The sequence below is a fragment of the Excalfactoria chinensis genome, chromosome 4, assembly GCF_039878825.1.
Source record: "Excalfactoria chinensis isolate bCotChi1 chromosome 4, bCotChi1.hap2, whole genome shotgun sequence".
In the NCBI taxonomy this organism is placed as follows: Eukaryota; Metazoa; Chordata; class Aves; order Galliformes; family Phasianidae; genus Excalfactoria; species Excalfactoria chinensis.
The window spans coordinates 457,162-482,004 of record NC_092828.1 but is presented as its reverse complement, the minus strand read 5'-3'; the positions used below and the strand labels follow the sequence as shown (position 1 = coordinate 482,004).

Genomic DNA, 24,843 nt, shown 5'->3' with positions numbered 1-24,843 from the left:
TACCCGGTAACGGTGCAGGATTACCCGCTAACGGTGCAGGATTACCCGCTAACGGTGCAGGATTACCTGCTAACGGTGCAGGATTGCCCGGTAATGGTGCAGGATTACCCGGTAACGGTGCAGGATTACCCGGTAACGGTGCAGGATTACCCGGTAATGGTGCAGGATTGCCCGGTAGCGGTGCAGGATTACCCGGTAACGGTGCAGGATTACCCGGTAACGGTGCAGGATTACCCGGTAACAGTGCAGGATTACCCGGTAACGCTGCAGGATTACCCGGTAACGGTGCAGGATTACCCGGTAACAGTGCAGGATTACCTGCTAATGGTGCAGGATTACCTGCTAACGGTGCAGGATTACCCGGTAATGGTGCAGGATTACCCGGTAACGGTGCAGGATTACCCGGTAACGGTGCAGGATTACCCGGTAACGGTGCAGGATTACCCGGTAACGCTGCAGGATTACCTGGTAATGGTGCAGGATTACCCGGTAACGGTGCAGGATTACCCGGTAACGGTGCAGGATTACCCGGTAACGGTGCAGGATTACCTGCTAACGGTGCAGGATTACCCGGTAACGCTGCAGGATTACCCGGTAACGCTGCAGGATTACCCGGTAACGGTGCAGGATTACCTGGTAATGGTGCAGGATTACCCGGTAACGGTGCAGGATTACCCGGTAACGGTGCAGGATTACCCGGTAACGGTGCAGGATTACCCGGTAACAGTGCAGGATTACCCGGTAACGGTGCAGGATTACCCGGTAACAGTGCAGGATTACCCGGTAACGGTGCAGGATTACCCGGTAACGGTGCAGGATTACCCGGTAACGGTGCAGGATTACCCGGTAACGGTGCAGGATTACCCGGTAACGGTGCAGGATTACCCGGTAACGCTGCAGGATTACCCGGTAACGGTGCAGGATTACCCGGTAACGGTGCAGGATTACCCGGTAACGCTGCAGGATTACCCGGTAACGGTGCAGGATTACCCGGTAACGGTGCAGGATTACCCGGTAACGGTGCAGGATTACCTGGTAACGGTGCAGGATTACCTGCTAACGGTGCAGGATTACCCGCTAACGGTGCAGGATTACCTGCTAACGGTGCAGGATTACCCGGTAACGGTGCAGGATTACCCGGTAACGGTGCAGGATTACCTGGTAATGGTGCAGGATTACCCGGTAACGGTGCAGGATTACCTGCTAACGGTGCAGGATTACCCGGTAATGGTGCAGGATTACCCGGTAACGGTGCAGGATTACCCGGTAATGGTGCAGGATTACCTGCTAACGGTGCAGGATTACCCGGTAACGGTGCAGGATTACCCGGTAACGGTGCAGGATTACCCGGTAATGGTGCAGGATTACCCGGTAACGGTGCAGGATTACCCGGTAACGGTGCAGGATTACCCGGTAATGGTGCAGGATTACCCGGTAATGGTGCAGGATTACCCGGTAACGGTGCAGGATTACCTGCTAACGGTGCAGGATTACCCGGTAATGGTGCAGGATTACCCGGTAACGGTGCAGGATTACCCGGTAACGGTGCAGGATTACCTGCTAACGGTGCAGGATTACCGGGTAACGGTGCAGGATTACCCGCTAACGGTGCAGGATTACCTGCTAACGGTGCAGGAATGCCCGGTAATGGTGCAGGATTACCCGGTAACGGTGCAGGATTACCCGGTAACGGTGCAGGATTACCCGGTAATGGTGCAGGATTACCCGGTAATGGTGCAGGATTACCCGGTAACGGTGCAGGATTACCTGCTAACGGTGCAGGATTACCCGGTAATGGTGCAGGATTACCCGGTAACGGTGCAGGATTACCCGGTAACGGTGCAGGATTACCTGCTAACGGTGCAGGATTACCGGGTAACGGTGCAGGATTACCCGCTAACGGTGCAGGATTACCTGCTAACGGTGCAGGAATGCCCGGTAATGGTGCAGGATTACCCGGTAACGGTGCAGGATTACCCGGTAACGGTGCAGGATTACCCGGTAATGGTGCAGGATTACCCGGTAACAGTACAGGATTACCCGGTAACGGTGCAGGATTACCCGCTAACGGTGCAGGATTACCCGCTAACGGTGCAGGATTACCTGCTAACGGTGCAGGATTGCCCGGTAATGGTGCAGGATTACCCGGTAACGGTGCAGGATTACCCGGTAACGGTGCAGGATTACCCGGTAACGGTGCAGGATTACCCGCTAACGGTGCAGGATTACCCGCTAACGGTGCAGGATTACCTGCTAACGGTGCAGGATTGCCCGGTAATGGTGCAGGATTACCCGGTAACGGTGCAGGATTACCCGGTAACGGTGCAGGATTACCCGGTAATGGTGCAGGATTGCCCGGTAGCGGTGCAGGATTACCCGGTAACGGTGCAGGATTACCCGGTAACGGTGCAGGATTACCCGGTAACAGTGCAGGATTACCCGGTAACGCTGCAGGATTACCCGGTAACGGTGCAGGATTACCCGGTAACGGTGCAGGATTACCCGGTAACGCTGCAGGATTACCCGGTAACGGTGCAGGATTACCTGGTAATGGTGCAGGATTACCCGGTAACGGTGCAGGATTACCCGGTAACGGTGCAGGATTACCCGGTAACGGTGCAGGATTACCTGCTAACGGTGCAGGATTACCCGGTAATGGTGCAGGATTACCCGGTAACGCTGCAGGATTACCCGGTAACGGTGCAGGATTACCTGGTAATGGTGCAGGATTACCCGGTAACGGTGCAGGATTACCCGGTAACGGTGCAGGATTACCCGGTAACGGTGCAGGATTACCCGGTAACAGTGCAGGATTACCCGGTAACGGTGCAGGATTACCCGGTAACAGTGCAGGATTACCTGCTAATGGTGCAGGATTACCTGCTAACGGTGCAGGATTACCCGGTAATGGTGCAGGATTACCCGGTAACGGTGCAGGATTACCCGGTAACGGTGCAGGATTACCCGGTAACGCTGCAGGATTACCTGGTAATGGTGCAGGATTACCCGGTAACGGTGCAGGATTACCCGGTAACGGTGCAGGATTACCCGGTAACGGTGCAGGATTACCTGCTAACGGTGCAGGATTACCCGGTAATGGTGCAGGATTACCCGGTAACGCTGCAGGATTACCCGGTAACGGTGCAGGATTACCTGGTAATGGTGCAGGATTACCCGGTAACGGTGCAGGATTACCCGGTAACGGTGCAGGATTACCCGGTAACGGTGCAGGATTACCCGGTAACGGTGCAGGATTACCCGGTAACGCTGCAGGATTACCCGGTAACGGTGCAGGATTACCCGGTAACGGTGCAGGATTACCCGGTAACGCTGCAGGATTACCCGGTAACGGTGCAGGATTACCCGGTAACGGTGCAGGATTACCCGGTAACGGTGCAGGATTACCTGGTAACGGTGCAGGATTACCTGCTAACGGTGCAGGATTACCCGCTAACGGTGCAGGATTACCTGCTAACGGTGCAGGATTACCCGGTAACGGTGCAGGATTACCCGGTAACGGTGCAGGATTACCTGGTAATGGTGCAGGATTACCCGGTAACGGTGCAGGATTACCTGCTAACGGTGCAGGATTACCCGGTAATGGTGCAGGATTACCCGGTAACGGTGCAGGATTACCCGGTAATGGTGCAGGATTACCTGCTAACGGTGCAGGATTACCCGGTAACGGTGCAGGATTACCCGGTAACGGTGCAGGATTACCCGGTAATGGTGCAGGATTACCCGGTAACGGTGCAGGATTACCCGGTAACGGTGCAGGATTACCCGGTAATGGTGCAGGATTACCCGGTAATGGTGCAGGATTACCCGGTAACGGTGCAGGATTACCCGGTAATGGTGCAGGATTACCCGGTAACGGTGCAGGATTACCCGGTAACGGTGCAGGATTACCCGGTAATGGTGCAGGATTACCCGGTAACAGTACAGGATTACCCGGTAACGGTGCAGGATTACCCGCTAACGGTGCAGGATTACCCGCTAACGGTGCAGGATTACCTGCTAACGGTGCAGGATTGCCCGGTAATGGTGCAGGATTACCCGGTAACGGTGCAGGATTACCCGGTAACGGTGCAGGATTACCCGGTAACGGTGCAGGATTACCCGCTAACGGTGCAGGATTACCCGCTAACGGTGCAGGATTACCCGCTAACGGTGCAGGATTACCCGGTAATGGTGCAGGATTACCTGCTAACGGTGCAGGATTACCTGCTAACGGTGCAGGATTACCCGGTAACGGTGCAGGATTACCTGCTAACGGTGCAGGATTACCCGGTAACGGTGCAGGATTACCTGCTAATGGTGCAGGATTACCTGGTAACGGTGCAGGATTACCTGCTAACGGTGCAGGATTGCCCATTGCTTTGCACTGAGCCTCTCCTGCCTTCGTGGGCTCTGTGACTCCATCGTCCCCTCCTGCAGCACTCCTGGGCTCGGCCAGCCCACCCTCCCCAGCCTCCATTCCACCTCCAGCTGAGCACGGAACGGCTTTGGGGTCATTGTCTTCTGATTGGGCTGGAAGGAAGCAGCAGAAAAAAGGGTTCTTCAGCTCCGTGGCCTCCACAGAGCAGAGCAAAGGAGAGAAGGGCAAAGCAAAGCAGAGCAGAGCAGAGCAGAGCAAAGGAGAGCAGAGCAAAGCAGAGCAGAGCAGAGCAGAGCAAAGCAGGGCAGAGCAGAGCAATGCAGAGCAGAGCAAAGCAGAGCAAAGCAGAGCAAAGCAGAGCAAAGCAGAGCAAAGCAGAGCAAAGCAGAGCAGAGCAAAGCAGAGCAGAGCAGAGCAAAGCAGAGCAGAGCAGAGCAGAGCTGTGAGCCCACTGCTCAGGCAGACACCTGGAGTCAGCCTGCTGCAAACCCCCCTCACTGCTGCAAAGGAGGAAGTGAGCACCCAGGAGCAGCCCCCCCCCCCCAGTGCCCCCCGCCATCTCCTCGCTCTCACCTGCAGTGCCTGACGTCTTCTTGCCTTTACTCTCTTTGTTCCCCGCGGGCTTCTTGGCTCTCTCCTTTTTGCCTAGGGAGAACACCCAGCCACAGGTCTGCCATGAGGGACCATTAGAAGCACAGAGCAGGCAAACACACAGAGCTCAATGCAGCAGAGTGACCAAATCCTGATGCAAACCAGGCCAACATCGGCCCTTCTGACCACACTGCTGGCTCACATTCAGCATCAACCCTAACCCTAACCCTAACCCTAACCCTAACCCTAACCCAGCATCAATCAATGCCCCCAGCTCCATTTCCTCTATGCAATCTTGCAGCCATTCCATCCAAGCCTGTAGAGCTGCCTGGGCTCCTTGTAGTCTGGCTGGGTTCTACCCATGGGAGGCAGCGGGACGGCACAGAAAGGCATCCCAGCAACACAAAGGGCTGGGAACAGGCTGAGAACACAAGGGAGGTATCACAGGTGAGAGGTGGGCAGGACCTCACCTGCACTTGGTTTTGATGTCTTGCAGGTGGCGGCGGTTGGATGTTTCCTATTAAGAGCAGGAGGAAAAAAGAGAAAGAAATCTGAGTTCCAAAGGCAACTGATGGACACGAGAACAGCCAAAGGAGCTCCCCAGGCTCAGAAAGGAAAGGCAAAGCCGTTTGCTTTGCAGTGGTCGTAAGGAGCAGCTGGTAATGGAGGAGGTGGCAGGGCTCACCTGGAGCTCGGGGTCACCTTCCTGATGAGCCGAGTCTTCTTTTTGAGCCCAGGTTTGGCCTAAAGGAGAAACAAAGAGGAACGTCAGCTCCCCATTCACACGGATGGAGCCTCCCCCTGCCGGGCTGGGACTACAGCACATGGCAACCCTAAGAGGAACGTGCAGCTGGGGATCCCATCTGTCTATAGGGGATCCTTCCTATCCATCTCGGACTGCTGCTGCTACAGCTCACTTATGAATGCTAAAATAAGCTTGAGAAGCTCCATTTCTGGCTCAAAGCAGCACCCAGCAGCACATAGAAGCACATAGATGCACCCAGCAGCACCCAGCAGCACACAGCAGCACACAGCAGCACACAGCAGCACATAGAAGCACATAGATGCACCCAGCAGCACCCAGCAGCACGCAGATGCACACAGCAGCACATAGAAGCACCCAGCAGCACATAGAAGCACCCAGCAGCACACAGCAGCACATAGAAGCACACAGCAGCACACAGCAGCACATAGAAGCACACAGCAGCACATAGAAGCACCCAGCAGCACACAGCAGCCCCCAGCAGCACATAGAAGCACACAGCAGCACATAGAAGCACACAGCAGCACATAGAAGCACACAGCAGCACACAGCAGCACACAGCAGCACATAGAAGCACATAGAAGCACCCAGCAGCACATAGAAGCACACAGCAGCACACAGCAGCACACAGCAGCACATAGAAGCACATAGAAGCACCCAGCAGCACCCAGCAGCACCCAGCAGCACATAGAAGCACACAGCAGCACCCAGCAGCACCCAGCAGCACATAGAAGCACACAGCAGCACCCAGCAGCACATAGAAGCACCCAGCAGCACACAGCAGCACATAGAAGCACACAGCAGCACATAGAAGCACACAGCAGCACACAGCAGCACATAGAAGCACACAGCAGCACATAGAAGCACCCAGCAGCACACAGCAGCCCCCAGCAGCACATAGAAGCACACAGCAGCACATAGAAGCACACAGCAGCACATAGAAGCACACAGCAGCACACAGCAGCACACAGCAGCACATAGAAGCACATAGAAGCACCCAGCAGCACATAGAAGCACACAGCAGCACACAGCAGCACACAGCAGCACATAGAAGCACATAGAAGCACCCAGCAGCACCCAGCAGCACCCAGCAGCACATAGAAGCACACAGCAGCACCCAGCAGCACCCAGCAGCACATAGAAGCACACAGCAGCACCCAGCAGCACATAGAAGCACCCAGCAGCACACAGCAGCACATAGAAGCACACAGCAGCACATAGAAGCACACAGCAGCACACAGCAGCACATAGAAGCACACAGCAGCACATAGAAGCACCCAGCAGCACACAGCAGCCCCCAGCAGCACATAGAAGCACACAGCAGCACATAGAAGCACACAGCAGCACATAGAAGCACACAGCAGCACACAGCAGCACACAGCAGCACATAGAAGCACATAGAAGCACCCAGCAGCACATAGAAGCACACAGCAGCACACAGCAGCACACAGCAGCACATAGAAGCACATAGAAGCACCCAGCAGCACCCAGCAGCACCCAGCAGCACATAGAAGCACACAGCAGCACCCAGCAGCACCCAGCAGCACATAGAAGCACACAGCAGCACCCAGCAGCACATAGAAGCACCCAGCAGCACACAGCAGCACATAGAAGCACACAGCAGCACATAGAAGCACACAGCAGCACACAGCAGCACATAGAAGCACACAGCAGCACATAGAAGCACACAGCAGCACACAGCAGCACATAGAAGCACACAGATGCACCCAGCAGCACACAGCAGCACCCAGCAGCACATAGAAGCACCCAGCAGCACCCAGCAGCACACAGCAGCACACAGCAGCACACAGCAGCACACAGCAGCACATAGAAGCACACAGCAGCACACAGCAGCACACAGCAGCACCCAGCAGCACATAGAAGCACACAGCAGCACCCAGCAGCACCCAGCAGCACACAGCAGCACACAGCAGCACATAGAAGCACACAGCAGCACACAGCAGCACCCAGCAGCACACAGCAGCACATAGAAGCACACAGCAGCACCCAGCAGCACCCACTTACCTGGCTGGGCGATGCTTTGGGCTTCTCGGCCACGCTGATTTTCACCTGTTTCCCATTGACCAGCACTGGGGCGGTTTCTCCGTATTTCACAGCTGCGATCACCGCCTCCTTGTAGTTCATCTCCAAATAGGCCTGAAACAAAGGCGCCCTCATCCCTACCTTGCTGCAGTCCCAACCACCCCCGTTCCTCCCTGTGTTGCAGCCCAGCTAAAGCAGCCCAGCTCCCCTTGCAGCACCAGCACTGTCCTGCAGCGCACAGCCCCAGCTCCGCCTGGATGAGCTGAGGAGCCACAAAGAGGTTTTCAGGGCCCACAACTGACCTTGTTCCTGGAGCGGAGCACGATCAGGTCGCTGACTTTGCCGAAGGGCTGCACGATCTTCTTGATGTCCTGCTCTGAAAACCCATCGTCCGGTAAGTTGGAGATCTGAAGGACCGTCCCGCAGTTCAGCAGCTCCTCTCTCAACAGCTGCAAGTGAAAAGCAAAAGCAGAGATCAGCGTCTCCCGTTGGCTACTCCAATAGAAGGCAGGAGGACAACACCTGTATGGGAGCTTGCAGACAGACCACGCAGGGGGCTGCAGCGCTTTGTGAGCACCAGGGCAAACACAGTGTGCAAAGGGAGAAGTGCTGAGCTGGAAGGGAGCTCAGAGCATCCAGCTGCCAAAAGGCCACGGGCAGGGCCAGCAGCAGCGTGCAGAGCAGCACAAGGTATTGCACAGCAGGTAGTGCACAAGGTACAGCACAAGGTACTGCACAGCAGGTACAGCACAAGGTACAGCACAGCAGGTACAGCACAAGGTACTGCACAGCAGGTACTGCACAGCAGGTAGTGCACAGCAGGTACAGCACAAGGTACTGCACAGCAGGTACAGCACAGCAGGTAGTGCACAGCAGGTACAGCACAAGGTACTGCACAGCAGGTACAGCACAGCAGGGACTGCACAGCAGGTACTGCACAAGGTACAGCACAGCAGGTACAGCACAGCAGGTACAGCACAGCAGGTAGTGCACAGCAGGTACTGCACAAGGTACTGCACAGCAGGTACAGCACAGCAGGTACAGCACAGCAGGTAGTGCACAGCAGGTACAGCACAGCAGGTACTGCACAGCAGGTACAGCACAGCAGGTACAGCACAGCAGGTACAGCACAAGGTACAGCACAGCAGGTACAGCACAGCAGGTACAGCACAGCAGGTACAGCACAAGGTACTGCACAGCAGGTACAGCACAGCAGGTACAGCACAGCAGGTACAGCACAAGGTACTGCACAGCAGGTACAGCACAGCAGGTACAGCACAGCAGGTACAGCACAAGGTACAGCACAGCAGGTACAGCACAAGGTACAGCACAGCAGGTACAGCACAGCAGGTACTGCACAAGGTACAGCACAGCAGGTACTGCACAGCAGGTACAGCACAAGGTACAGCACAAGGTACTGCACAGCAGGTACAGCACAGCAGGTACTGCACAAGGTACAGCACAAGGTACAGCACAGCAGGTACAGCACAGCAGGTACTGCACAGCAGGTACAGCACAGCAGGTACAGCACAGCAGGTACAGCACAAGGTACAGCACAGCAGGTACAGCACAGCAGGTACAGCACAGCAGGTACAGCACAAGGTACAGCACAGCAGGTACAGCACAGCAGGTACAGCACAGCAGGTACAGCACAAGGTACTGCACAGCAGGTACTGCACAGCAGGTACAGCACAGCAGGTACTGCACAGCAGGTACTGCACAAGGTACAGCACAGCAGGTACAGCACAGCAGGTACTGCACAGCAGGTACAGCACAGCAGGTACAGCACAAGGTACTGCACAGCAGGTATTGCACAGCAGGTACAGCACAGCAGGTACTGCACAAGGTACTGCACAGCAGGTACAGCACAGCAGGTACAGCACAGCAGGTACAGCACAGCAGGTACAGCACAGCAGGTACTGCACAGCAGGTACTGCACAGCAGGTATTGCACAGCAGGTAGTGCACAGCAGGTACAGCACAGCAGGTACTGCACAAGGTACAGCACAGCAGGTACTGCACAGCAGGTACAGCACAGCAGGTACTGCACAAGGTACAGCACAGCAGGTACTGCACAGCAGGTACTGCACAGCAGGTATTGCACAGCAGGTACTGCACAGCAGGTACAGCACAGCAGGTACTGCACAGCAGGTACAGCACAGCAGGTACAGCACAGCAGGTACTGCACAGCAGGTACTGCACAGCAGGTATTGCACAGCAGGTACAGCACAGCAGGTACAGCACAGCAGGTACATTGCACAGCAGGTACTGCACAGCAGGTACTGCACAGCAGGTATTGCACAGCAGGTAGTGCACAGCAGGTACAGCACAGCAGGTACTGCACAAGGTACAGCACAGCAGGTACTGCACAGCAGGTACAGCACAGCAGGTACTGCACAAGGTACAGCACAGCAGGTACTGCACAGCAGGTACAGCACAGCAGGTACAGCACAGCAGGTACAGCACAGCAGGTACTGCACAGCAGGTACTGCACAGCAGGTATTGCACAGCAGGTACTGCACAGCAGGTACAGCACAGCAGGTACTGCACAGCAGGTACAGCACAGCAGGTACAGCACAGCAGGGACTGCACAGCAGGTACAGCACAGCAGGTACAGCACAGCAGGTACAGCACAAGGTACAGCACAGCAGGTACTGCACAGTACTGCACAGTATCAGCGAGCTGCTCCAGCTGCACAGCACCTTTCTGCTTGCACCCAGAGCTGAGCACCAGCCAGGTGAGGAGCTGCACAGCCCCACAGCCCTCCTTTCAGTGCCATCCAGCAGCAGCAGCAGCCTCCTCCTTATGCAACAGAGACCATCAAGAACAGAAGAAACCAGCAGTGCTCACCCTGTTGTATGGAGCAGCACGAGGCCTGCTGGGCCCTGCAGGGGAGCCCTCCTCCTCCTCCTCGCCTTCCTCCTCCATCTCCTCTTGTGGTAACTCATCCCGTTGAGGGGAGGAGCTGTTTGCAGGCAGAGGCGCCGTTTCCTTCTTTGCAGCCTTGGCAGCGATGCTCGTTTTGGGGTTTTTCTTCCCATTTCCCGGCACTTTTCCTGCTGCTCCGTGAGTTGGGGCCGATTTCCCTGAGCCCGATGCTCCACAAGTGGCACCTTGTGATGATTTGTGCTTGTTGAACTCTGCCACAAAGCCGGGACCCAACGTCTTCATCACCGCCTCCAGCGCTGCCTTCCTGTCTGCCAAGGGAAGGGAAAAGCAGCCCAGTTTGGGATTGCTTTACATCGACTGCTTGTTTGTTATCCTTAAAGCAAACCACAGAGCCAACCAACATGGCAGGGCCTGCCCAACCAACACGGCCCAACCAACCAACATGGCCCAACCAACCAACACCACCTGCCCAACCAACACCGCCTGCCCAACCAACACCTCCTGCCCAACCAACACCGCCCGCCCAACCAACACGGCCTGCCCAACCAACACGGCCCGCCCAACCAACACGGCCCATCCAACCAACACGGCCTGCCCAACCAACATCGACTGCCCAACCATCACGGCCTGCCCAACCAACACGGCCTACCCAACCAAAACAACCTGCCCAACCAGCACCTCCTGCCCAACCAACACGGCCTGCCCAACCAACATGACCCGCCCAACCAACACCAACTGCCCAACCAACACCAACTGCCCAACCAACACTGCCTGCCCAACCAACACCTCCTGCCCAACCAACACCGCCTGCCCAACCAACACGGCCTGCTCAACCAACACCACCTGCCCAACCAACACCTCCTGCCCAACCAACACCGCCTGCCCAACCAAAACACCCTGCCCAACCAACACGGCCTGCCCAACCAACACGGCATACCCAACCAACACGGCCTGCCCAACCAACACCGCCTGCACAACCAACACCTCCTGCCCAACCAACACCACCTGCCCAACCAACACGGCCTACCCAACCAACACGGCCTGCCCAACCAACACCTCCTGCCCAACCAACACCGCCTACCCAACCAACACCTCCTGCCCAACCAACACCACCTGCCCAACCAACACGGCCTACGCATCCAAAACAACCTGCCCAACCAACACGGCCTGCCCAACCAACACTGACTGCCCAAGCAACACGGCCTGCCCAACCAACACGGCCTGCCCAACCAACACCTCCTGCCCAACCAACACCAACTGCCCAACCAACACCACCTGCCCAACCAACACCGCCTGCCCAACCAACACGGCCTGCCCAACCAACACCGCCTGCCCAACCAATACCAACTGCCCAACCAACACCTCCTGCCCAACCAAAACACCCTGCCCAACCAACACCGCCTGCCCAACCAACACGGCCTGCCCAACCAACACGGCCTGCCCAACCAACAATACCTGCCCAACCAACACCTCCTGCCCAACCAACACCTCCTGCCCAACCAACACGGCCCGCCCAACCAACACCGACTGCCCAACCAACACCGACTGCCCAACCAACACCTCCTGCCCAACCAACACCACCTGCCCAACCAACACGGCCCGTCCAACCAACACGGCCTGCCCAACCAAAACAACCTGCCCAACCAACACCTCCTGCCCAATCAACACGGCCTGCCCAACCAACACGGCCTGCCCAACCAACACGGCCTGCCCAACCAACACGGCCTGCCCAACCAACACCTCCTGCCCAACCAACACCTCCTGCCCAACCAAAACACCCTGCCCAACCAACACACCCTGCCCAACCAACACGGCCTACCCAACCAACACCTCCTGCCCAACCAACACGGCCTGCCCAACCAACACGGCCTGCCCAACCAACACCTCCTGCCCAACCAACACCTCCTGCCCAACCAAAACACCCTGCCCAACCAACACACCCTGCCCAACCAACACGGCCTACCCAACCAACACCTCCTGCCCAACCAACACACCCTGCCCAACCAACACGGCCTACCCAACCAACACCTCCTGCCCAACCAACACGGCCCGCCCAACCAACACCGCCTGCCCAACCAAAACCTCCTGCCCAACCAACACCGCCCGCCCAACCAAAACCAAACCACCTGCCCAACCAAAACAACTTGCCCAACCAAAGCCACATGCCCAACCAAAACCAAACCAACTGCCCAACCAAAACCACCTGCCCAACCAAATCGACCAGCCCGACCAAAACCAAGCCACCTGCCCAACCAACCCTCCATGGTGTCCATGCTGTACCTTGTGATCGGGTGGCCCTCCTGGCTGACCAGTCATTGCTGGAGGAGCGCTGTGGCCGCGGGCTGCCCCTCAGGGGGTTCCTCGACCGCTGTGGAGACCGTGACCAGTGCCTGGGGCTCAGGCGCCGCACCGGCCTGGGGCTTCGGCTCCGCGGTCGGGATGGCCGGTAGCGGCCCGGGCTCCTGGAGCGCGAGCGGGAGTGTCGGGGACCATAACTGGAGCCTGTGGGCCGCGGGCGCCTGGGGCCGGGGCTGGCCGAGTTGGAGCGGTGCTTGGGGGTCTGGTTCTCCTTCCTGTCTGCTGCATTCCTAAGGAAAGAGAGGCTGCTGGTGAGTGCTGACACGGCATGAAAGCGTGGAGTCACAGCACGGCTTGGGTTGGAAGGGACCTCGAGGACGGCACAACCACGGGATGGTTGGAAGGGTCCTTAAAGGTCACAGAACCATGGAATGGCTTGGGTTGGAAGGGACCTCAAAGATGGCAGAACCATAGAATGCTGGGGATGGGTTGGAAGGGTCCTTAAAGGTCACACAACCATGGAATGGCTTTGGCTGGAAGGATCCTTAAAGGTCACAGAACCACTGAGTGCTGGGGTTGGGATGGAATGGTCCTCAAAGGTCACAGAACCATGGAATGCTGGGGTTGGGTTGGAAGATGATCTCAAAGACCACAATCATGGAATGCTCGGGTTCAAAGGGTCCTCAAAGAACAAAGAACCAGAGAATGGCTTGGGTTAGAAGGGTCCTTGAAGGTCATAGAACCATGGAATGATGGGGTTGGGTTGGAACGGAACTCAAGGATTACACAGTCACAGAATGGCTTGGGTTGCATTGGAAGGGTCCTTAAAGGTCATAGAACCATAGAATGCTTGGCCTGGAAGAGTCCCCAAAGATCACAGAACCATGGAATGGCTTCGGTTGGATTGGAAGGGACCCCAAAGATCATAGAACCATGGAACGTTGGGGTTGGGCTGGAAGGGATCTCAAGGCCCACAGCCATGGAATGGCCTGGGTTGGAAGGGTCCACAAAGCTCACAGAACCATGAAATGATTTGACTCGGGTTGGAAGGGTCTTTAAAGATCACAGAAGCACAGAACCACGTAACGCTTGGGTTGGAAAGGAACCCAAAGCCCCCCCCACAGTCCCACCCCCACTATCTCAAGCTGCCCAGGACCCCACACAGGGATGGGGCCCCAGCTCTCTGAGCAGCATCACCCAAAGCACTCCAGATGGGTCAGGGCACGCACCAAGATGCAGCAGCCTGGTCTGCATCTTGCCCATATTCCTGCCCCTTGCCCATATTCCTGCCCCTTGCCCGTATTCCTGCCCCTTGCCCGTATTCCTGCCCCATGCCCATATTCCTGCCCCTTGCCCATATTCCTGCCCCTTGCCCATATTCCTGCCCCTTGCCCATATTCCTGCCCCTTGCCCATTTTCCTGCCCCTTGCCCATATTCCTGCCCCTTGCCCATATTCCTGCCCCTTGCTCGTTTTCCTGCCCCTTGCCCGTATTCCTGCCCCTTGCCCATATTCCTGCCCCTTGCCCATATTCAGCTTCCCGGGATGTCCCACCAGCGGGAAGCCAGAGGACACGCGGCAGAAGCAAAAGCCCCATCGCTTCTATTGGGATCTGAGTGGAACTAGGAATCCATACAATAACCCAACCTCACTGAGATCCCTTTAGCAGCCACCAGCTGCTCTGCTGAGCTGGCCTGAGGAGCTGCGTGTTACCACAGCACTGGTGTTATTAAGCAACTCAGGACCAAAGCTGCTCTGATGGCCCACAGAAAGGGAATGACGAGGTGAATGCAGCCCGGCAGAGAACAAGGCTGGACAATTAATCCCGTTAATGACCTCTAGCAGCGAATTAAGAATAAGCCATAATCAAGGAGCGTTACCGCTTTGAGGAGCGAGACTCGGGGTTCCACTCGGGGTACCTGCGGGTGTCAGAAACACAGCTGTCAGCGACGGGATTCCATCCCACCCAAACGCAGCCCCCAAGGAACACGGCAGCTCGGCCCCCAGCGCCCACCCCCACCCCACACTGGGCCCAGTTCCACACAGGGAACCCCCACCCCACACTGGGCCCACTTACACACAGGGAACCCCCACCCGCAGGAGCCGCGTGCACAGGAAGCACTTTTTCCCTCCCGTTCTGCAACAAAATCCTTACTGTTGCCGTAAGTGGCGGCAGCTCTCGATGTGTGACGGGGTGTTCTGGTGCAGGATCCAGTCCTACAGGGAGAGAACACAGGCACGGCGGGTGGGTGAGCACACAGTACACCCACATTGCGCCACAAGCTGAAGTGCCGTCGTGCTTCACCTCCCATGGGCAGCCAGTCCTACCAGCAAGTCAGACGGCTCGGCTGGCAGCAGCTTCCTTGGTGCAGGAGATGAGGGAGGCTGCTGCACAGCACAGAGCCTGCCGGGCTGCAGGAGCCCACGCACCGCGCCACGCTGAGCTCACGGTGCAATGCACGACCAGCAGAAGCACGGCTTACCCTGCCCAGCACCAGCACCGCCAGCCACAGCTCCACAGCCTGACACAGAGGTATTAACACGGCCCCCAGAGCTCACCATCCCCATCAGCTGCTGTGTAGGAGAGCTGCGACCAAAGCCCTGCTTGGGGAGGGAAGGGGGGAGGGAAGCACAACACGAACCCAGACCCACAGCACTTGGGAACCACGTGGTTCAACACAGCAGCACGGGAGCTCTGCACAAACACTGCTCCCAGCTGAGCTGGATGCAGGACCCAAACCTGCTGCTGAAGGGCTGGCAGTGGGACGAGCGCTGAGCCTGCGGGGCAGCACCCAGCGCGGTGCTTTGGGGGGCACAGCAGCCACCTAACAAAGCAGGGCTGCCCTGGCATCGCACACAGTCCTTTTCCAGTTGCACGCCGGTTGCTAACGAAGGGCAGTACAGCCGTTCTAAGGCTCCACGAAGCACTCAGCTGGCAGAACGTTGGATACGGGCTGAAAGGCCAACACGGAGCTTCCAAGGACAGCTGGAGGTGGCTTCCTCAAAGCGGGCCAGTGGGAGAACAGCAGGCGGGCAGCACGCTGTTAGCTGGGTGCTTGTTTGAAGTCACTTCCAGTTCCCGAAGCAGAAGCAGCAGTCCATGTGTCACAGTGAGGAGCTGGGGAGCAGGCTGATGGAGCGACCCGCGAGCTGACAGCAGCACTGCATGCACACACACGCAGCAATGCAGCACTGTGTGCTCCGTGCTGATGGAGAGCCGCCCCCTCCTGCAGCTCACAGGCAGATGCTGCCCCACAACCAGCCAACGTCCTTCTCTCCTCCAGCCTTCGCTGCAGCGATGCAGGCTCACAGCTCACGCCATGACGGGATGCTCCATCTGCGTGTGTTCCTCCTCTCTGCTGGCCCTCCCCAGCAGCGACCACGGGGGCAGTGGCGGCACTGCAGGATGGTGGGGGCTGCGGGGCGCTCTGCGGATCAGCCAGGCCGGGAGCCTCAGCACCCTCCCATTAAAGGCAGGAGGAAGCCCTGCGAGGCGTGCTGCTGGGCTGCAGGGTGCAGAGCTGCTGCTGAGCGCTGCCGTCCCACGTGGCTTGGAGACGAGGTGGCTGCAGGCAGCCATCACAGCTCAGCACTCCGCTGCAGCCACCACCGAAGTGAAAGGAGCGTTCACAACCAGCTTCACCCTGCTGGGGGGGCTGTCAACAGTCCTGCAGAGAACACGGTGCTGAGACTCCACCTACCAAAGGGCAGGGTGGCTCTGCATGGTAGAAACACCAAACAGGAGCTCCTGCTGACGCACACGAAGGCCTCACAGTGGTGCTTCCCATCAGTCTGTGCCAAGAGCAGAGCTGTGCCCTGCCGAGTGCCGCCCTCAGCTGCAGGAGCTCCACGGAGGGGCACCCAAGGTGTGTTGAGGTGCCAGAAGAAGCACGCAGACACATCCAGCTGCTCCAGACAGAGCTCTTGGTTTCATGCTGAGATCTTTCAGAGCTGTTTCAGCTTTGCTTTCATCCAAGCTCATTAACGAGCAACATGAAACAGCCAAGAAATGAAGCATACAGGGAGAGCTGGGCAGATGCTTTGGGGGTGTCAGGCTGGGCTCCATGCGGGATAGGCAGGCTGGGGGGCCGAAGGGACACAGCCCAGGGGTGCAGAGATGGAGCACTGGGGTGACTGCTCTGACACGGGCTGTCCTCTATGGACACTGCGGCTGTGTGGGACTGCGCTGCCAAAGTCACGACGAGAGAAATGCTCACCACCACGAGTCCTCCCAGCCCCAAACCTGACACTTCAACAACGCTGCGACTGCTGCGCGGGCATGCGGTCTCCTTTAGTGCTACATCAGAACGGTCTTCTCATTCAATACCCTCCGTCCTCTTCACAACTCAGCACCTGCCGTGCTTTGAGTCATTGCCGTGCTTTGAGACATTGCTGTGCTTTGAGCCATCGCCGTGCTTCAAGCCATCGCCGTGCTTCGAGACATCATTGTCGTGCTTTAAGACATTGCCGTGCTTTGAGCCATCGCTGTGCTTCGAGACATCGCTGTGCTTCGAGACATCATTGACGTGCTTCGAGACATCATTGACGTGCTTCGAGACATCGCCGTGCTTTGAGACATCATTGACGTGCTTTGAGACATCGCCGTGCTTTGAGACATCATTGACGTGCTTTGAGACATCACCGTGCTTCGAGACATTGCCGTGCTTTGAGACACTGCCGTGCTTCGAGACATCGCCGTGCTTCGAGACATCATTGCCGTGCTTTGAGACGCTGCCGTGCTTTGAGACATCGCTGTGCTTCGAGACATCGCCGTGCTTTGAGTCATTGCCGTGCTTCGAGCCATCATTGCCGTGCTTCGAGCCATCGCTGTGCTTCGAGCCATCGCCGTGCTTCGAGACATCATTGCCGTGCTTTGATACACTGCCGTGCTTTGAGCCATCACCGTGCTTCGAGACATCATTGTCGTGCTTTGATACACTGCCGTGCTTTGAGCCATCACCGTGCTTCGAGACATCATTGTCGTGCTTTGAGACATCGCCGTGCTTTGAGACATCATTGCCGTGCTTTGAGACATTGCCGTGCTGAGACATCGCCGTGCTTCGAGACATCACTGCCGTGCTTTGAGACATCGCTGTGCTTTGAGCCATCATTGCTGTGCTTCGAGCCATCTCTTCTTCCCAAGCACACCACGGATGTCTGGATGTTGCACTACTCAGTCAGTGGGAAACCAGGCGGGAGGTGGGACCAGGAGCTCTTGGTGGCCTCTTCCAACCTTGGCGGGTCCATGATCGAACCATCCCGGTTTACTCCATCATAACGGTATCACTTTGTAGCACAGCATCCCAAAGCCACACACGGCAGCTCAGCCCCACCAGGAACTGCCACCTCCCAGATAAAGGTCTGTGCCCCCATAGAGCCCAGCTCAGGGAGGGAGGGAAGGCAGGGACGTCAATGTGGGGACCCACTGCGACACAAAGCTGCAGCCCCACATCCCCGAGGAAAACTCAGCTCCTTGGGCAGCAGCTGCACTGCATGGAGCAGGAGGAAGCTCAGTACCCCAACAGCTCACACAGGCAGAGGGCACTGCCATAGTGAACACAAACCCCATTTGTTACCTGTTCCATTTTAGACATCCTCCTCTGAAAAGGAGCTTCCCCAACCCGCCATCTTGCTGCATTTCTTCCTGGAGAGCTCCACGCTGCGACGTCCCGTCTCAGACTCAGCAGCCTCGCAATGCTTTGCCCCCACAGACTTGTTGTGTTCCTCGAAGGCGACTTCACATTTCAACACACGGAACTGAAACCAACCTGGACTGTTATCTGAAGTTACGTCCTCGTGCGTTCTGACACACCGGGCTCAGCTCCTCCAAGGAACACCCTCAGCCTTCAGGATTCTCTTCTCTCTCTTCTTCCTCCCTCTTCCACCAAGGGCCGACGCTGCTCAGAGCTCTGCAGCCCAGGCTGTGCTGGATGGATGGATGGTGCATTGTGCTGTGTGCATTGCTTGGGGCCGGGAGCCATCCCTGGGACAGCCAACGCCACACAGGGCACGCTCGGAAGGTGATGTTTATAGAGATGAGCAGCGCTCTGCTGCAACCGGCTCTGCAGCAGCAGGGCTGAGCACAACCAACGCCTCACCCGCCCTGCTGGGGTCAGCACAGCACTGCCGACCAGCGGGTCAGGCTGGTGCCGAAGGGTTTGTTCAGCGGGTTGAAATCCAAAGGCACGCTGCGCGTAACATCGGAACAACCCCAACAACGCGCACGCGGTTTGGAGCAGAGCAGGCCGTGCAGCACGGTGCCAACCCTGCACCCACACCACATCGGCACAGCTCACCGACCAGCAGCGGGAAAGGAGCTGGGTACAACTACAGCAATAATCTGTAAAGACACTCACCTTCATACGAGCGCATTCTACGTTACACAGAGAACACAAATGTGGGAATATTCTCGGCGACGTGGCGTAGTAGTCGTTCATCATTGACGGGGTGGGCAACCGTTTGATCTTCTGGGAGTCAGCCTGCAGGAACGACGGGAGCCACGACGCCTTCACAACGCCAAAGGGGGACTTAATGGGCCCTTCGGACCGCGGCTGGAAGGGCTTCTGCCCCATCGCGGAGCTCGGGGCGCTGGGCTGGCTGCTCCCGGCCTCGTGCTGGATCCTGTCCCGCTGCTCCAGGATGGCCAGCAGCTCTGCCGAGAAGGGCGGCTGGGGGAGGATGGGCACCACGGGCTGCGAGATGAGCGGCGGCACGACGGGCTGCGCCATGGGCGGCACAGCGAGCGGCAGGATGGGCGGCATGACGGGCAGCACCGCGGGCGGGGGGCCGGCCTTCCCCACGGGCGCCGCGCACAGCCCGCCCGCCTTCCCCGCCGGCTCCGCTGGGAAAAATGGGTGAGGGTTGGCCGGGTCGCTCTGGAAAGTCGGCGGGGGCTTCATGACGTCCTGCGGCGGGAAGGCCGGGCCGCACGGCATGCCGGCCGGTGGGACGCCCATGGGCACGCTCTGCTCGCGCTGGAACTCGTCCCTCTTCTCTCCGCTCGGCGCGTCGGGGTTGTAGGGCCGTGCTTCCAGAGGCTCCTCTCTCAGCGCTTCCATGTTGTAACCTCGCACCTCCAGGGGATCCTCGGTGTACCCGTACTTGCTCGCGTGCCCGTAATCGATCACCTTGCCCTTGACGGCCGCGCCGCTCGGCCCGCTCATGGCGTCTCCTCGGCTCTGGGAATGCAGGCCAGGCAAAGGGTGGCCCATCTTCCGCATCCGTATCTCTCTGAGGATGAGCGGCATGTTCTCAGGCGTCAGCTGGTCATCCGGGTAGCGGCTGAGCTCCTCCAGGTCCTCGTTGGACAGCCCGAAGCTCGCCAAGATGCTGGAAGCGCTCTCCGGCGTGTAGCGGTTCTGCGCTCCGGCGTTCTGCTCCGGGAGCCGGGGCGGGGGCTTCTGCGGGACAACAGGGGGGGGTGGGCAGGGGCTGCCGTCCCAGCGTCCCGCACGCACGTCTCCCTTCTGCTCCTGGTGCAGGTTGCTCTTGGCCTTGGCCTGCCGCGGGTCGGCCCTGTGCAGGGTGACGCGGACGTTGATGCGCTGCGAGCCGGTCCATGGCACGCTGTCCTGCCCCGACGCACGCGGCGCTGCCCCCCGCGGCGCTCCCGGTGCCGGCGCTCTCTGCGGTCCCGTCACGCCCTGGAAGGATCCCGGGGGCTTCGCTCCGGACGGGTTGGGTCCTCTGGGCCTCTGCGGCAACGCTCCTCTGGGGCTAAACATGGTGCTTTTCACAACGGCCCGGCCGAAGCCAGCATGAGGAGGCGCGGAGCTGCCGGCGGTCAACTGCTGCAGAGCCAACTGGGTCTTAATGTGAGCAAGCTGAAAAGGAGGAGGGCCCAACACAAGCGGGCTCGCAATGCCAAGGTTCAAGGAATTCACAAGTGGAGCGAAACTTTCCAAGAACAACACAAAGCTGAAAGTTAAAAGACAAGGGTTAGATGGTTCAGCGGTGCACCGGCTTCGCGCAGTGGGTTCTATAACCAGTGAGAAAAACAGAGCAGGTCAGAAAACAGCACCTCAACGGCAGCTCAAACGGCACTAATACATTCAGGTTCCCCGAGCCGCCAACAGCAGCGCTGCCCGTGGCTCACACAGCCTCACCCAGCACTCCCGAGCAGCAGGGTTTGACCCGACGCGTTCGGTGCTACAGAGAACAAACCCAAAGGTGACAGCGTTCGGCACGGCCTGACATTTCAGGCCTTAAAACAACATCCTGGCGCGCGCCGTCCCACGGGCGGTAAAGCGGAGGGCCTGGAGCTCACTCCGAACGCTCCGCAAAGTGAAAGTGCGGTGCAGAGAAGCAACAAGAGGCAGCTGGGGTGTGAGGTGGCTGCGGGGCTGCAGACGGGACGGCTTGCAGAGGGACACTCCCACGGCAGCTCCCGTGGGGAACTACTGCATCCTGAAAGCATCCGTGGGGCGGCCGCATCCAGCGCCTGCAGCTCCATCTGGCAGCTGTGAGAGGCAACGTTTGGTACGGAAACAACTGGAAAGAGGAAGGTGTAAAGTGGTACAGAGCAGGAACGCGGCTTGCGGAGCTGCAGGGAAACCAGCGCTTTGACTTCGGATGAAACCTGCAGGAGCTCAGAGCGTGGACACGTGGGTGCAGGGAACAGAGCAGGGCTGCATGGCTCAGCTCTGCCTCCCACTGCACACAGCTGAACCTCCCAACCCCAGGAGATGGCAGCGACCCTCACAGAGCTCTACTAAACAAAGCCACATTGAGCCCAACGGCATGGAGAGGCACAGAGAACGTGGAAGCTGCTTCTTCTCTGGTCAGTAGGGAAGGCTTGGCCTGCAGATACAGTCTAGCACGATCAGCAATTAACCACCAACCATTTGGTGCTGATTTCTCTTGACAAATAGCACTGAATTTCCCACGTCTGTGCTCACTACGTTGTATTTCAACAGAACAAGCCGGGAAGCCAAGTGTGGTGCAGAAGCAGCCAGCAGTGTTACCCAGATCCAGCTCCATGCTCAGCAACCTCAGCATCCTCAGCACCACGCAACTCCTCCACTCCCTGCCTGCAGAGCCCCAGCACACAGACCAGCAGGCTGACAGGCCAAGCAGCACCCCTCATTTCTATCCCCCCCCCAAAGCCCAGTTCCTGCTGAGTGCAGCGTCACACAGCTCACAACCAGCCCCTGCCCACCCCCAGCTGGACCCGCACTGCTCAGCAGCAGCCACTACGTGCTGCTGGAACCCAGCCTGCCTGGCCACAACCTGCCCCAGCAGCGTTCCCCTGCTGCATGTGTGTGAATGCCTGCTGCCAGGGCCCTGCAAACAGCTCATCTTCCAGCTCACCCAGCAGAGCACCCACACACGGTCACAACCCACAGCACGAGCCCCCCAGAAACCCACAGTGCCAAGGAAAGCTCTGCTGGCACCGCTGGGGATGCAGCCGTCCATCCCAAGAGCTGGATCTCCCGTTCAGCTCCCTCGGTTTCGCTGTTCCACAGCAGAGCAGCTTCCCAAAGAGCTCGAGGAGCCTCTTCCCTTCTCCAGCACCTCCCCTGCTGTGCTGCCCCACGGGGTACTGAAGCCATTCAGGTGCAGCTCTCTCAGTCCCTGACAACAGCAAGGGCTGCGCTTCCAGTCTGCCACCACATTTCTGCCACACAGCCCAGTAAACCCCGTCCAGAAGCAGGGCCCTATTCCTCATCACAGCACCAACTGATGGACCCGCATACAGGAGTCCCTTATGCAGACCCCAGCCCTCCTGCTGCACCTGGAGACCTGCCCGACAGCAGCCATGCAGCAGTACTCCAGCACAGACCCTTCCAGCTTCAGTTTTCCCCCCACAGTCCACATCCAGGGCACCGAGGTCTGAGCTGGCACCACCCCAGGCTGCTCGTGCCCTCTCGACGGTGGCAGAGGGGCTGCAGTTCCATTCCCCAGGCAGGGGCAGCAGCAGGAAGACTTCAGGATGGCTGAGAAGCTGAAAGGCTCCGCAGGGAGCTGGCAGGATCCATCCCAGAGGGGAGGAGGAGGAGGAGGAGGAGGAAGGTGCAGCTGCTGTGCCCACAGGGGATGAGGCCAGGCTCAATGTGCTGCTTCTTCTACAAGCTGCCTGGGCAAAGCAGAACAACGTTGCAAACAGGGAGACGTTCCTGCAAGCGGTCATTACTTCCTCATCAACAGCTCTAAGGCAAAATCAGTCCACGGCTACCAAAGGAAAAGGAGTAAAAGACACTCAAGAGAACAGAGAGGAGGGGAAAGAGACAGAAAACGGGAGAGGTTTCGCCACCCCTCGGATCCAGCGCTGCTCCAGGCTGGGGGTCTCGCCCCATGAACGCGGGTTGCAAGGCAAACATCACAGAGGATGCCCTGGGGGCAGCAGCTCCTTCAGGTCGGCATGGTTTCTGTTCCACGGCTGGCAGTCCTCAGCAGGGCCCCTGATGGCCACACAGCCCCCAGCGAGGTGACTCCGAGCTGTCGGTCCATTCACACCCAGGTGGTTCTCGGCCACCGCAGTCACTCCGTATGAGAGCTGTCAGTGCTAAGAGGAAGCAGAGCAAGCAGCTCCAACTCAGGTCAGTCCGTCTCTCCCAGCTCCCCTCCTGCTCCGCTTCCTGCTCCAGCTGCTCCAGGTAAGACAGGCCCAGCCCCTCCACGGCTGTGGGCAGCCCCACCGAGCAGCAGCACGCTCCGTCCAGCTTGCTCCAATCCAAGTCATCTCCGTGCCACAAAAGGCTGCAGCCGAGCTCCTGCGGGGCTGCTGGTCCCCTCAGCAGGACGGGGAGGGGAGACAAAAGAGCAACAAGTGGTGAGAAAACTGCCGGGTAAGATAAAGATGGCCCAGAGGTCCAGCAATAACAACCCACGGCTCTCTGATGCTGCCACAGGCTCCATCCCAGCACCGGTCAGAGTAAGGCACGTCACGTGCAGACAGAAGGAACCCTCACAAGAAGGTCAAACAACGAGGCTTCAGCAGCATCACGGAGCACCAACAGCAGGGATGGGATGGGATGGGATGGGATGGGATGGGATGGGATGGGATGGGATGGGATGGGATGGGATGGGATGGGATGGGATGGGATGGGGATGGGATATGGGATGGGATGGGATGGGATATGGGATGGGATGGGATGGGATGGGATGGGATGGGATATGGGATGGGATGGGATGGGATGGAATGGGATGGGATATGGGATGGGATGGGATGGGATATGGGATAGGATGGGATGGGATGGGATGGGATGGGATGGGATGGGATGGGATATGGGATGGGATGGGATGGGATGGGATATGGGATGGGATGGGATGGGATATGGGATGGGATGGGATGGGATGGGATGGGATGGGATATGGGATGGGATGGGATATGGGATGGGATGGGATGGGATGGGATGGGGATGGGATGGGATGGGATGGGATGGGATGGGATGGGATGGGATGGGATGGGATGGGATGGGATGGGATGGGATGGGATGGGATGGGATGGGATGGGATGGGATGGGATGGGATGGGATGGGGGTCTTCTCCAAACTCCACCTCCTGCATGCAACTGCAGAGCAGCAAACCCTGTGCTGCTCCCCTCACACACACACTCACACACAGCAGCTCCGAGGCACGCAGAGTTCTGCACACCAATGCAAGCAGTGCAGCCTCCAAATGCATCCAGAAAGCATCCAGCTCCATTCAGAACAACGCCTCCATGGCAAAGGAAGAAGAAAGCACTTGGTTTACCTTTAGACCTGAAGGAGCATTCCTGCAGCGCTGCACACCCGCAGGCAGCACCGCGCGGGGCAATGGAGCCCTGCAGAACCCAGCCTGCTCCCAACCGCGCAGCATTTGGGCAGGGGAAGCTCTGCAGGCAACTTGCAGCCCCACCCCGGGATAAACAGCTCGGACTCCAGCTTGTCATAGAGAGCAGCA

General features: G+C 58.2%; 1 protein-coding gene across 1 annotated transcript in view; it reads right to left on the bottom strand.

The window, feature by feature from the left end:
- ZNF638 (zinc finger protein 638) overlaps positions 1 to 24,056 on the bottom strand; it is a 42,491-nt gene extending 18,435 nt beyond the window's left edge. The window contains exons 1-12 of the mRNA XM_072334126.1: positions 22,327 to 24,056; positions 19,317 to 20,877; positions 15,116 to 15,177; positions 14,841 to 14,879; positions 12,944 to 13,251; positions 10,625 to 10,971; positions 8,078 to 8,224; positions 7,758 to 7,889; positions 5,655 to 5,713; positions 5,440 to 5,486; positions 4,952 to 5,023; positions 4,351 to 4,530 (exon numbers count right to left, since the gene is read on the bottom strand). Coding sequence (XP_072190227.1) covers positions 4,351 to 4,530; positions 4,952 to 5,023; positions 5,440 to 5,486; positions 5,655 to 5,713; positions 7,758 to 7,889; positions 8,078 to 8,224; positions 10,625 to 10,971; positions 12,944 to 13,251; positions 14,841 to 14,879; positions 15,116 to 15,177; positions 19,317 to 20,877; positions 22,327 to 22,511 — 3,139 coding nt within the window. The 5' untranslated portion in view covers positions 22,512 to 24,056. The remainder of the gene's footprint in view (positions 1 to 4,350; positions 4,531 to 4,951; positions 5,024 to 5,439; positions 5,487 to 5,654; positions 5,714 to 7,757; positions 7,890 to 8,077; positions 8,225 to 10,624; positions 10,972 to 12,943; positions 13,252 to 14,840; positions 14,880 to 15,115; positions 15,178 to 19,316; positions 20,878 to 22,326) is intronic.
- Between the last annotated feature and the right edge of the window lie 787 nt (positions 24,057 to 24,843).